At 22.2% G+C, this 15,138-nt stretch overlaps 3 protein-coding genes across 3 annotated transcripts; 1 reads left to right on the top strand and 2 right to left on the bottom strand. All coding sequences in view use genetic code 6, as the record gives it.

Annotated features, from left to right (window-relative positions):
- Positions 1-717: 717 nt before the first annotated feature.
- Positions 718-7,790, bottom strand: TTHERM_00670609 (cyclic nucleotide-binding protein; the record flags this gene model as incomplete). Its single annotated transcript, XM_001471000.2, has 9 exons — positions 7,217-7,790; positions 6,947-7,160; positions 6,758-6,831; positions 6,436-6,691; positions 6,015-6,206; positions 5,289-5,960; positions 4,851-5,238; positions 1,603-4,788; positions 718-1,539 (listed from the first exon to the last, which is right to left on the bottom strand). Exons 1-9 carry the CDS (start codon positions 7,758-7,760, stop codon positions 718-720), a joined length of 6,348 nt encoding a protein of 2,115 aa, XP_001471050.2. The 5' UTR covers positions 7,761-7,790.
- A 1,417-nt stretch (positions 7,791-9,207) lies between these two features.
- On the bottom strand, positions 9,208-10,215 carry TTHERM_00670610 (regulatory subunit of type II PKA R-subunit family protein; the record flags this gene model as incomplete). Its single annotated transcript, XM_001026382.1, has 1 exon — positions 9,208-10,215. One exon carries the CDS (start codon positions 10,213-10,215, stop codon positions 9,208-9,210), a length of 1,008 nt encoding a protein of 335 aa, XP_001026382.1.
- Positions 10,216-11,796: 1,581 nt separating this feature from the next.
- On the top strand, positions 11,797-13,588 carry TTHERM_00670620 (transmembrane protein, putative; the record flags this gene model as incomplete). The annotated part of the gene is made up of 2 exons (XM_001026383.2): positions 11,797-12,843; positions 12,902-13,588. 2 exons carry the CDS (start codon positions 11,797-11,799, stop codon positions 13,586-13,588), a joined length of 1,734 nt encoding a protein of 577 aa, XP_001026383.2.
- Positions 13,589-15,138: the final 1,550 nt, after the last annotated feature.

The following is a 15,138-nucleotide window of genomic DNA, read 5'->3' on the forward strand; positions in this document are numbered from 1 at the left end:
AAAAATTAAATTTATATATATAATTTAGCTAGAATAAGAAGATGTTCAGTACAAAAATTAAAAATAAATAATAAATGAAACAATAAAAAATTTGGTGGAAATTAAAAAAAATATATGTATTATTATTAATTTAATTTATATTATTAATAATATCTAATTATAAAATTTTGTTTTGGTCAAAAAAAAAGTTTAGATTTAATTACAGTTTTATGGATTTATTTCAAAACCCAGTTACCTAACGAATTAAATATTTATCAGTAATAATTGAATTTTTATGAATATACACTTAAAAACCCTATTTTTAATCATTTAAAATGTAATTATTATTTTGTAAAATTAAAGTAGAAATAAATTAGCAATAAATAAATACTTGAAAATAAAAAATTTCAGTAAATTTTTTAATAAATTTAAACAAGTAAATTCAATATTTTTATTTGAAAAAAACAAAATAACTTATTATTTAAAAAATATTTTAAAATTGTATTTTTTAATTGAATTATTTGTTAAGTTAATTATTTATTTATTTATTTACATGATTTCAAATTTATTAATTAATTAGTAGACTATATTTATTTACATATTTAAATTATTATTAAAATATAATGTCTTATTTTGTTAGTATTTTATTTTGTTGGTTAGTTAGTTTGTTCGTTAATTGGTTTCTGAAATAAATAAATAAAAAATAATTTTTTAATTAATTAATCTATTAAGTTATCATCATTAAGATATATCTGACATATCCATACTAATAGGACTTCTGTCACCTTCTAAAAATATATTATCAAACATCCTTTTAAATTCATATTTGATTTTATCTTATTCAGTAACGCTAGGGTTACTATATTCTTTGGAATACACTTTTAATTTTATTTGTTTTTAACTACTTTATTATTGCTCTTAATCTTTATTAGAGATTTATGCTTTTTCAATCGCATCGCTGAATCCTCTGTGGTAATCTACGGTCTCCATGCCTAAAGGTAAGTCGTAATCTATTTTATTTTTCTTAGATTTAGGGGTGAAGCCAAACAACTTTCTAGCTTTTTATTAAACTTCTTCTTGGTCTTAATTTTGATTGAGTAAAATTTGATTCTTTTTTTCTAATTCAGTAAAGAAGTTATATTCATCTTTATTATTTAAGTCTGCTTCATCTTGCATGGTAAATTGCAAGTCATAACCAAGGTTTATCATGTTTGGCGTTAACTGATTTTTATCTTCATTCTTTTTGTTACTACCTTCTTCGTTGTGAGATATTTAATTTTGATTATTAAATATCCTCTTAGGTAATTACTAAGATCCATTAATTATATTAGAAATAGTTATTTTTTATAATTAGCTTGAATCAGCATTTCCTCTGTTTTCTTAGTTTGAAATGTTATCAATATTCTACAAAGTATCTGATTCGTCAACTTATTTTATTGAAAGCTTCTTGCTCTTTTTTATTGAGTTAAGCTTCTTAATTTTCTCTAAGCAAACATGGCAATCATCATAAGTTGTTTCAATGATTTATTGTATTTTATTCTCAATAATGGATATCTGGCTCTATTTTACCAAAAAAAATAATTAATTAGTTAAATATTATAAACAATAATGAATGATAATTACATTTAGAAAAGAAGGCAAGCTATGTAGCTCTTGGATATCAAAGTTAGGTTTTATGATATCAATTGGGATGTCAATAGAGTTATCTAAAGCAGATTACTCCTTATTAGAATTTCCTAGATCCTATTGCTTTTCTTTATTTTCAATTTCGTCATAACACTAATAATCATCCATTTCAAAAAACTCACCTCCTTGCTAGTACTTTTTTTTATGTTCGTTCACTATTTTGTCAATATAGAGCATAAGTTAAAAATTAGGGACACGTGAATTATATATCTAATTGATTTAAATTTCTATATCATCACTTTGATCATCTCTATTTTCTGAATCTTCTTCTAAAATATGTTTATCGTCTTCGTTTATGATATCCTTAATTAAAATATTTGGAACTTCAGTGCTTGTAACTTAATATTTTTCGCCTCCATCACATTAATTTGACTATGAATCAAATCCAGCTTTATCGTTTTGTTCATTTAAAGATACAGAGTTTTAATCTTAATGTGTTGGTGATTTGGCATCATTATTTTATGAAAATTTTGATTTAGGAATGCTTTAGTTTTTTTATTTATCTTAATAGCTATGATTTTTAGGAGATGAAACATACCTTTAAGAAGTAACAAATTTTGGGGATGAATTGCTTTTAGATTTTAAATCGTTATTAGAAGGTGAATTGCTTCTAAATTCGCTAGAGCACTTCTTAATATCAATTTAAGGATCTTAATTGCTATGCATTGAAGATCTCTAAGAAACAACTTCTTTAAAGGTAAAAAATTTACCGGATTGTCTGTCCTCCTATGAATTTGAGCTATTCGGAGTACTCACCATAATCTCTTTAAACTGTTATGAATCATAACCATTTTATGCATTTTATTAATCTCTAGGTTGAGATAAATACCTTATACTGTTTTTATTTAAAGACCTAAAATTATTTCCTGCTGATTATCTATTAGAATTATTTATAGATGCAGCTTTTTGCATTACAGTTTAGACTAGAATTTAAATTTTTTTATTTAAAATTTTTTTCATGACCTTATTTTAAGCTATTTTTTTAAAACGAGAAGATGATAACTGATTTACATAAGGTATCTTTACTCCAACTTTTTCTGCTATTTAGACTTGCTTCTTTGTCTGCAACATTTCTAGTTTATTATTAGAAGTAGTTTAATATCTAAAAGCTCTTCTTATTTTTTTTTCCTCTTCTTTAATTAGCTTTAAGTGATGAACAGAGTCATTTCTAATATTTGCTACTTTTTTGTTTTAAATTTTATGATCCAACTCTTTTTCTTCTGAGCTATTCATAAGATCATCAACAATATCTTGACTTTAAATGCTTTCATCCTTGTTTGAGTTTTCTATAATTTCATCTGGTCTGCTTAATGGACTCATATCAATCAAGTTATGAACATCGTATTATTCTTAATTTTCTTCTTTCTAAATAGCTATTTTATTTTAATTTTAATTTATATTATTCTTATTTTCCTCATCGCTGTCGCTATCTACAAACAGTGATATATTATTAGAAGATTCAAATAAAATCAAATCTTAGTTCTCTTCTGTTTATTTGTTTTCATTTAGATGCTCTTCATTTGTCTCTTAAATAGCATACATTTAATTTTATTTTGATTAGTTTTCTATACTTTTTTAATAATTTGCCTCTATTGAATCAGTTAATATTTCATCAAACTTTATATTAGATAAAAAATCTTTTTGATTATTTTCTGATTCTAAATTGATTTTATTTTAATAAAGATTAGAATTTATGGATTCTTTTTATTTAGCATCTTTAAGCTATACAAATTATTAATTACTTGTCTAATTTTGCTAAAATTTGCTGAAATCTATCTAGTTTTATTATTAATTAGAAACTCCCTCAAACTATTTTAGGATATTTATATCTTTTCTCATTAAAAATTCTTTTTGCATTGCTTCATTCAACTGATTTTTAGATTCTAATTAATCTATTGCTTTCAAATCTTAATCAAAATTATCATCAGAATCTAGTCCTATTATGCATGAATGATATTATTCTGTTTTTTGACTCCTTTAATCCTCGAAAGCTCTCTAAATTTGGTCTAGATTTATTTCATTTATCTAAAAATGCTTATTCTCTCCTAAACGAATTTTTTCTGAGTTCTAATCATCATCACTAAACAATAGCTTTTAATTATTTATAGTATCTCTTGTTTAAGTTTGTTGATTAGAGCTAAATGGTGTACTTATCAGCTTATCATTTTCTTTGCTATTTGGACTCAATGCATTAAAGTTAGGATCTCTGAAATGAATATTAAATTAATAAGGTTAATTAGCATTATCTTTTTATTCATGTATTTAAACTTAATACTAATAATCATTTGGATCATTTATATAGCCATTTTCTGAAAATTCATCTATTTAATTGAATTAGAAATTAAATGATGGCTTATTTTTACTTTTAGGTTGATTTTCTTCTCTTACGTTTAGAGATTAATATTTAAAATGTTTTTCTTTTCTTTTATCATTTTATTCTAGAGATTTAACTCTTCCATGTCTAACTTATTATGTAACAATGTTAGGTTTTATATTTTATTTTATTTTTTTTTAAGAATCTTAAACTAATACTTAATCATTTATTAAATTTATAGGCTGACTAAATATTCTTTTATGTTTTTTTTAATCCTAATAATTCAAATCATCTTAATCGTTTTATAAATATAACCTAAAATCACTTTTAGCTCCTCTTTTATGGTCTTGTTAATTAAATATTTACTAAATTCTTATATTTCGCTGATCTTCTTTTTATTACATTTAATTCAATAGACTTTCTTTCTTATCCTACTGGATATTTTATTTGCTTGAAGTCTTATCTTGATTTTAATTATCGTTATATTCTTCTACTTAATTAATTATTTATTGATTTTCTCCTTTGCTTTCGCTGCTAGAATTTGAAAAATCAAGCTCTTTAGATTCATTTATTGTATCTATCCTATTATTGTAATTTTATTCATTTTAAATCCCTGAATCATCACTTTCTTAATCTTCATTTCCAATTTCATCTTCTATAACCTCACTAATAGGCTCATCCTTGCTCTTCCTTTATTTAAACATATTTTTTAATTTTGAGAACTTTGAAAGATTTTAGGTATTATTTGAGCTGAATTTTGATTTGTTTTTCATATAAAAGTTTATCTTCTTCAAGTAAGAGTATTTTTCCTTTATTTTAAATAATAAAAATAAATTGATTAGTAAAATTAATTTTTTATTTATTTATTTACAATTTTAAAGTATTTAAATCTGTAGTAGGCAAATTTTTTTAACCATTAATTACTCTCTTTATATTTTGAGCAGGTTTCTAAAAACTTAGCTTTGCTTATATATAAGACATTAATTATTTTTTTTCCACCAGCTACAAAATTGAATGAGCTATTTTTTTCAAGAAGACAAAATTCACCAAAAAAACTGCCAGGATCTAGTTTACGAAAGTATTACTTTTCTACAATTTTCTCTTTTTTTTTATTTTTACTATTTAACTGTTTTAAATTTGAGCTGCTAATCTAATTATTGACTTTTTTACCTGTTCCTAAATATACTTTTCCGCTTACAATTAAATATAACCCTCTTGGTAGGCTCCTATATTTGATAATTTCTGCTCCTGGCAAAAACCTTTTTACAAAATAATTTTGATTTATCAATAAAAAATTAATTTAATTTACGATAAAGGATGCATGTACTAAAATAAATCCTAAATCATCTAAAGTTCATTAATATTTCTAAAAAAGGCTCCAAAGAAGGTAGCAATGTCAGTAAATATCAGGTTAAATATTTTTCGTTTTTGCTCTTTTGGCAAATATTAAAAATATTCTTGCTAATTAAAAAAACTAGAAAAGTTATTTTCAGTGTTAAAATGGTTGATATCCCTCAAATTTTTAAGAAGTATAAAAAATAGAGGAGCTTCTCTGTTTTTCTCTCTCTAAAATAGCCACTGATCAAATTCACTTCTCATTTCATTTTTCTTTTAAGTTCCTACCAAAAGTGAAATTTACACAGCAGAAATTAAACCACCTGAAATATAACCAAATAGAGCAATACCAAAAAACTCACAAAACATTGTATAAAATTCTTCCATAACTGTTTTAGATGCTAAATCACCATATCCAACTGTAGCAATAGTAGTAGTGACAAAGTAGTAGCCAGTAATATAAATATCTTTATTAACCTCTCCATATTATGGTTTTTTAGGATTTTAGAGATAATAAGTATTAACCCATCCCAATTATTTAAATTCCTAGGGCAGATCATCTGTTTCTCCTAATTGATGAAGCTAACCTACTTCTATCCACCAGCAAGTCATGACATGAACACAAATTAATATAAGTGATGAAACTCTAATTTTAAAATAACAAATATTTAAAAAATTTAATATAAAGCCATATAATTACTTAAAGAGATAGTATAATAAGACTGCAAATTTATGAGAAGATCCACCTTTGAAAATAAAATATACTGTCTTGTTTAAGAGAAGTAAATACCTATCCCAGTATCTAGCTAAACGAAATATTTTTATATAATTTAGATCTTAAACAAAAAAATAATATGGAATTAAGCTAATAATGTCAAATGCAAAGTAAGTCCTGATTAATTAATTATTAAAAAAATATAGATTAGTTAATTAATTAATTAAAACTATTTAAATATCATAAAATAAATTCAAGTTTATTAATAAATCTTAAACACTAAATTTTTAAAATAAATGGGCTAATAAATTAAATTAAATTAAATTAGAAATAAAACATTATTATGATAGTTATAATTGAATTTTATTTTATCTAAAAAACTCCATAAATTATTTAATAAAAATACCTTAAATAGTTTTTAGTAAGGAAATATCTATCTTTTATAACCTCTCCACCTTAATTGATTCCAGTGATGCATGAAAAAAACATGTCAAATAAAAATACCAAATCAAATAGCAAGTCTATGACATGAAAGGGTCTATTACTTAAACCAAAAGCTATCCTTACGGGAAATACCAAAGGATAATAGAGTTAAATCAATCCTATAAAAAGATCCCAAAAAAGTTTAAAGTACCCATATGGATCAATAAATAAAGTAGGATCTAATTATTTAAAATAATTAATTTTAATCAGTATTTTCTAACAAAATCTAATTTAATTTCAATTACCTGAGGAGTACATTTTTTGAGTCTGTGAACCTTTAAAATTTTGTTTTCTCTTTTTGTTAAGCCCCAATTCTACTCTTTTTCATTTACATTATTGGAAAAAATATAAATAAATAGATAAACAAACAAATAAATAAACATTCAATCAAAAATATAATTTATATTGAAATTAAAATTTTATAGCTTTTTTACTTGCCACTGAATTTAATTGGGTAGAATATATCTCTTCTAACTATCGACCATAATTTTTATCCATTATTCGCATAATTTTTGAATGATGCCTAAGTTGATAAAATATTTTTTGAACTCTTTTATTCAAATTATCTCTTAAATTATGGAGAATCATCTTCTTTTAGCTTAGCTTTCTGCACTGTTCCAATTTATACAGCTTTTTGTAGATAATTGTCTATTTTTAATTTGAAATTTTTACTTGTATTTGCATAGAATATAATTTGTATTTACCATTATTCTCTTCAATTTTTTAGTTTATATTTTAATCATTTTATTGTTGGTAAAAAATTTTAATGTTATCTGTTGATTTTTATTCTTTTCTTTAAGTAAATTGTTGAGGACTAATTAAAGAGTTTTCATTATCTTCTATAATTTCAATTTATTCATTGTGAATGTTATTGTCATCAAATTGCTAACTTCTTTTACCAAAAAAGCTATTACTTTTTAAAACCTGTTTCTATTAACCTTCTTTGTTGCTAAACAATATGTTTTCAGTATCATTTTATTATTTTTAATTCTATTTCCCAAATTACTAAAAGTCTCTATTATTTATTTAATTATCATCATTCATCAATAATCCATTTTAAGTCTATAATATATCTTTCATCATAAATTCGCGTTAAGAATTTATATACGTATCTGTTTATTGATTTTCTTGTGTTAAAATCGTATGGTAATCAACCTTATCGCTTTGCCTAATTGCAGTATTCTAATTTGAATCATCCTTTAATTTTACAACTTAAGATTTTAAATTTTTAGATGTAAATATGCTCATAATTTTAATACAAATTAAATACTAATATTCATCTAAATTACTAATATAGTTATTATTAAAATTTACTTGAAACACTATAGATATAGTTAAAAAAGCAAGCAAAACGATATAACTAGTTATTGATTTAGATTGATTTAATATATTAATTAATCAAAAATTTAATAGTTATTTTTTAACCTAAATTTTTTAGTAATTTGCTAGTAAATATTTTTGAAAATTTATCATTCCAACCAAAAAAAAGAAGATTATTGTTAAAATATTCTATTTTTAATTTCTATATTAAACAAAACATATGAAATTTACATTTTTGTTAATTCAAATTTTCGTTTACAATTTTTCTAAAATAATCTATTATTTTTATGCAGCACAATTATAAATATGATGCGAGATAGTTAAATTTTTTAAAATTAAAAAATTTTATAGAACCAAAAAGTCTTTATTTGACACTTTAAAAAAAGAAAATTTTCAAATACATTAGCCTACTGATCTCATTTGATATTTACTATTTTGAAAAATTATTCACACTAAAAAGATAAAAATTTAAATATTTAATCCAATTTTTTGACATTTTATAATTTTAAGCTAATTAAAAATTATTAAATACAATTTTAAAAACTTGAAATTTCATCATTATTGTCTTTTTACTAACTGAAACAAAATTCTATTAAAAATTAATTAATTTAGTTAAAAAAACACTTTTAAAACCTAAAAATATTAATTCATTTTACTTTGTAAATTTAAATAATCATATAAAATAATTTGTATTTTTAATTTTATCTAAAATACCAAAAATTAATGAAAAATTAATTTAAATTTAATTAATTTTTTTTGTTGATAAAATCAGTTAAAAAATTTAATTAGTTAATTAACAAATAGTTGAAAATCTGCATTGAAAAATATACTTAAACTTCAAATAACTAAATTGCAACTAAAGAAAAGATAAAAGTTATCAGAATAAAGTGTATAATATTATGCCTAACTTTATGCTAGTTTTTTTGTTCTATCAAAAATGTTTTTATTAAATATGAAAATCTTTATAGTTTAAATCAAAAACAAATAAACTTTATTTGACAGCAAATCATATGTAAAAGTAATAAATAATATACCTTTAACATCTATATAAACTATTTCTCTATTTGCCTAAATTAAAAAATGGTATTAGTTAGACTGTTAGCTGTTTTACTTATTTAACGAGTGTAAATAATAAAATTTAAAATATTATAATCAGATGTGATGTGATGCGTGATATTAACAAGAAAGAGATATTAATATAAAATGAAGTAAATGCATTTGAATATTAAACAATACTTTTTAATTACCAATGATATTTTACTAATAATCTTTTAAACTTTTTCTAATATGAAAAATATAATTTGCCGCATATACATTTTTAATTATTTTGTATCTAGGAAACAACTTGCTAATATCTCAACTATTTATTTAACTTTCATTATTAATTCTATTTTTATTCTTATCTGGATTTTTTCCCTCTGTATACAGATTAGATTTTAAGGGCAACATTTTCATATTCTTCGACAGGACCATCTAATACTACCTATTCTGGTTAGCTCTATTAAACTTCCTATTCTTACTATTATTATTCAGTTTCTACTTGCTATTCATATTATACTTCTCCTGCTTCTTCTTATTCGTATCCACCTTCTTGTTATTCGTATTCTCCTCCTTCTTATTATTCATATTCTTCACCTTCTTACTAGACATATTCACCTTCTTCACCTCCTTCATATTATTAACCCTAATAGTATTCACCTTCTTCTTAACCTTCACCTTCATCAGCATAGTTTTATTATTATTCTTCCTAACCTTCTCCATCTTCTTCCTATCCTTCATAGGCCTCTTCTTAGTGAGTTGGTTTTAATGCTTTGTGAAGTGCAGAATTATATAGATCACCGACAAACTCTTTAGAGATTTTCTTCTCTTCTGGGTGAGACTAATCACTCTTTTTAGATTTATGAGAAAGCTTTGATGTATCATTAGGCTTATCGCTTGTTATAGAATTTTAAGTTTAAGGTCTTCCTGCATTGTTTCCTGAAGGTTATCTTTAAGGATGGTGAGAAGCAGCTTCCTGAGTTTATTATCCTTGATGTTGTTGAGAATTAGAATGTTAATGTGCAGGAGATTTATGACCAGATTATTAACTTTAAACTTAAACTCTTTAGTTGGAAGCTTAGACTACTCTTTTTGCTTGTTCTGCATAATCTTAATTAGGAGTAGGGTTATATTTCTTTGAATTATCTTAATCATACTTATCCCTTTAGATATTATACTTACTTTCATAATAATATTCCTTTCCTTAAGCTTTGTGCTCAAAATAATTAGCAGCGTATTCTATTATGTCCTCTGGTTAAGCACGCAATACCTCACGAGTAAATTCATGTAGTATATCATAAAATCCTTCAGGGACTTGGTACTTTTGCAAATATTTGCTCGCCATTTCTTTCTTTCTTTATTGATTAATTTATTTATTTTGTTTGTTTGTAACTAATTTTAATTTTTATAACTATTTTATTGTTTTATTATTAATTTACTAACAAATAAATATATAACTAATTACTATTTTACTAACTATCTAAATGGATTGATAGATAAATAGAAAGCGAGTTAATAAAAAAGCTATCTATTTATCTTTATCTCAAGATTTCATTATTACATTTTCAATATAAATTTTCCCCTTTATTAATCTAAAATTTAATTTCTTTCTTTATAATATTTATTTTTTAAATGCAAATATTTGATTCATATAAACTAGCTAACCAATCTTATCTAATTTTTGAAGCAAAATTTCAAAATTTTTAAATCCTTAACCAGAAATAAATCTAAAATATTTATAAATTCAACATTTTAAAACTATTCTTGAAAAAAATTTTAAATAAATAGTGTGAAAACCAGTTAAATAAAATGATTAAAAATGTAATGGTTTTTGGTTTCTTCCTTTTTTTAAGTATTAAGTTTATAAATTTGCTCTAATTTAAATTTTTTCATTTTTTTATTTTAAATTAGCTATAAATACTTCATATTTTAAAAAATAATAAAATTAACATTTAACAGATATTTTTAATAATGTAATTATGCCAATAAAATTAATTATTAAATTTGATACACTTTAAAAATAATTTTGTTTATGACTTCTAATTTAAAGTTTGATTTTCTTTAAAACAAGATTAATTAATAAATGTGAAAGATTATTAATAATAACTAAATTGTCGATTAATTTTAAATTTATATTATTTATAAATAAAATTATATAATATTGTATCAAATTATTTTGAAAGTAACCTAAATGTATTTAAAATAAGTGTTTTTATTAATTGGTTGAAATTAAATATTATATTAACAATTCATACATTCTATTAATCTATTTATCTATCTCATTTTTAAATAAAATTAAAAATTGAAAAGAATTTGCTTAATGGGAATTATTTAATTAAAAGATTAAATAAAAAGATTTTTTTTTGGTAAACTAAGCAAATTACAGCAAAAAAGTATTTGAAAGAAAAGTAAAAAAGTTTAAATAAATCATTAAGTATGATTAATTTCATTGAATCAAAAATAGGAAGTAAATGGTAACTTTTAAATATTAGAGTTTAGCTAGCTGAAATACCTGAGAAGTATTTTTTAGAAATAGATAAATCAATTTATTTTAATTAAATTATAATTTTAATAGAAAAGATATTATAGTATTAAGCTGTGTTTTTTTTTTATTGTTTGATTTTTCAGATGAGAAATAATTAGATTTTAAGGAAAAAAAAAAAGTAAGGACTTTTTAGATCGCCATAGCAGTTTAAATAATCTTTTTGTTAATAATTTTCCTTCCAGTTATTTCATTCAAACAAAATAGTTGAATTGTTTGAGAAGGATTTTATTTAAAAACACTAACTTTAATACCTGAAAATATATCACTCAAATTTTGTTTACTTTTAAATAATTGAGTATTTCAATACAAAAAAGCAATTAATAATTCGGAGAATAAATAACTAACACCTAAAAACAAATAGAAAACTTTTTAAAAGTAAAAATGAGAATATTACAATTAAAATACCATTTAATATTACTATTATTAGCGGTGTAAATCTAACATATCAACTGTAGTTTATCAGTGCTAAATTTTATAGAGGCAGCTTGCCATTTAAATTAATAGATAGAATCTTTTTAAAAGAGTCTCATTTAATAGCGATAAAATTTCTTAGATAATTATGAGAAGATAGTTGCTCCTACTTTAGTTAGAAATAAATATGTAGAACCATAAATTCCTAATTTATATTTGAGTTCTAATTAGGAAAGCAAATAATAGAAAGTTGAATTGACAAATTTAGATATTAAAGACTCAAGCCTGTGCTAAGATAGTTAATGCATTAATAGTAATAATAAAAGTAGAAGAATTCTTCAAACATCAAATAATGATGGCTAAGTTGGAAACTAATAATAACCAGATAATTAAGATGATGATATAAAATAAAAGAAACTAATTTATGACGATTAAGATGATTAATATCTTAAAACATTTGTGCAATATGAGAATGATCCTTTTATATTTCATATTTACATGAAAGAGTAAGTATAGCTAGAATACAACCTAGGATCGACAGACGTTAATGACAGCTTTGATACTGAATATTAGGTGCCTATGAAACTCATATACTACTCTAAGTTAAGCAATTAAACATATAAGATTATAAGATAGCCTGAACATTGCCCTTCAAGCTCTCAAAAAATAATATAAAAACGATATTTTTATTATTGTGATCAAAGGAGAGTCTTTATATAGTAATATGTCCTCTACAAAAAATAGAATGTGGATTGCTACAAAATTGAAGTTTATATAGAAGCTTGCCATTGCCCATACGATAAATATGGTACTTTTTGTTCAGATCAAGTACCAATAACTTGTAATGTTCATAGAAAAATTGATCAAGTAGATACCTAAAAAAATTAAAATGGTTCGAAGCAAAATGAAAATACTCTTGGAGTCTTTTATGATAAAGTAGGAACTTTAGAGAGTTAAGGATTTAGCATTAACATTAAATGCAACAATTAGAGAGGTTTTGTAGACATTATAAACAAAGTAATTTTTTATTTTTTTTAAAAGATTTTGTTGTAAATAATTATAATAATTTAAATAGAGATTTCAAACTATAAATGGTCTGTGCACTTATTCAGATATGATAGCAAAAAATGAATGTATTATTAAATAATTCAATTATACCTATTTTGATAGTGATAGTAACTAACTTAAAATAACTGATGACATCAAGTTACATTTTATTTTAGAAGTATCCAACCTCAAAAAAATCAGTTAACCATTGATTTTAAATTATACATTTCCTACAATTAATTCTGATATGCTTCTTGGAAAGCAAAGTTTTAACATTCCTCTTTACTTAAAAGATATTTAAAATACTTTTCCCTAGTTTTAAAGCTCAGATTTCCTCTAATTTGGAAAATTATGGTACTCAATGAAAATAATAGGAGAGTTTTAACAATCTAATTTTACAGATAGTGAGATCAATTTAGGATATTGGAATGGAGTTTTAGTTGATGAGAGCTATGTGGAACCAAAGTTAAATTATTTTTAGCTTTTAACCATAAATTAATGGGATTTATTAGACTATGTATTTGTACTATTAACATTCTTTTTGCTTTTGGTAGTTTGCCTTATCCTTATTTACCTCTTTACAAATGTTAAAAAATTGTTTACTAACTTTGCTTCATACTTATATCAACTAAAACAAAAGTCATTTTAAAAAAATCAAATGTCCTAGGTAATTAATGACCAAAATAATGACTATGAACACTTTAATGACGTTTGAAATAAACTGTAAATAAAATTTAATCAAAAAAACAAATGTAATTCTATTTTGAATTTAATAAAAATCCTACTACATCATATTTATATACAACAATTACTAATAAATACTACAAGCTATAAAGATCATTTAAGCAAATAATAAATATAATTATTTAATTTTTTTAAGCTGTAAAATTGTTTGTAAGTTTATTTTCCTTTCAAATTTAATTAAAATTAAAAAAATTTATCTATCTTTAATGAATTTATGTTTATCTTTTGAATTATAAATAATAGTATAAATCATAAATGGATTTTTAAATGTTGTTAAACTAAATCCTTTATTATGCTTTTATTTTAATGTTGAGTTTTTTCCCACCCAACAGCAAGCTCATGAGTGAATATGCTTCTAATATATTCATTTGCGATAAAACTAAGAAAATTCTCTGTTTCTTTCAAATAGGTAAAATAAAATGAAAAAATATAAATAAATAAATCTTGCTTATATATGTATATATAAAGCAGAGCTGAGTTTATTTAGGACTCATTCTACTTTTTTTTAAAGTAAAGGTGAAGTTCTAAAGACAATATCTGATAATTTTGATAAGTAAAGTTTATCTAAAAATATTTAATCAAAAATTTTGTTTAAATAAATTTAAAAGCAGAAAAAGTAAATTTAAAGCTTACTTTACATCTAAGCAAAAATAATTTAGATGTCAAACTAAATTTGAATTTTAAATTAGTTATTTTAGTGGCCAGTATTAAACAGGAAACAAAATTTAAATTATAAACAAATCTTATTTTACTAGATATTGATAGATTTTTATAAAGAAGAGAAGTTGAATAATGTTTTTAAACTACATACTTAGTGATTAATAACTCTTCTGACATTCTATACAGAAAAAATAGACTTGGCAAATTATTAAACTATTGCAATTTTAGAAAATAAAATAATAGATCTTCCTTTTTATTCCACAATTTATTATTAACCTTTTTTGAGAGTTAGGTGGATTTTAGATTAATAGTAAAATAAATAAATCAAAAACTTTAAAAAGAGAAATTAAAAATAAAAATAACAAAAGAAACGAATATTTCTTATAATAAAAAGAATTTTTCTTAGTTAATAGTGGATTATTTTATTGTATAAACATATTATTTAATCACTTAAAGCTGAAATGCTTGATAATCACTAAGTTTTAAAATGATGAAAGATGTATGGTTGCAAAAATTTGTATCAATTATTAGAAAAATTCACTTTTAGCTAGTTAGTCAAAAAGGAGGTTAAAAAAGTGAGAAACTGAGAGGAGAAATAATTGGATTTTGTGGATAAGTAAAAATTAATTAAATTAAATTAAATTTCAAGTTAATAATATCATATTTATTTTATTACGAACACCAATCTTATTTATTTCTATCTATTAAAAAATCTGAAATAAATAATAAATTAATAAAAAAAATTTATTTTTCATTTTAGATTAAAATTAGATAATTAATTTATTAATTAATTACCCAACAAATTATAAAAGAAAAATATAAATAGTTTTTTAATTTGTCTATTAATTGTTATTTTTTTAT

This window comes from Tetrahymena thermophila, assembly GCF_000189635.1.
Source record: "Tetrahymena thermophila SB210 genomic scaffold scf_8254028, whole genome shotgun sequence".
Lineage (NCBI taxonomy): Eukaryota > Ciliophora > Oligohymenophorea > Hymenostomatida > Tetrahymenidae > Tetrahymena > Tetrahymena thermophila.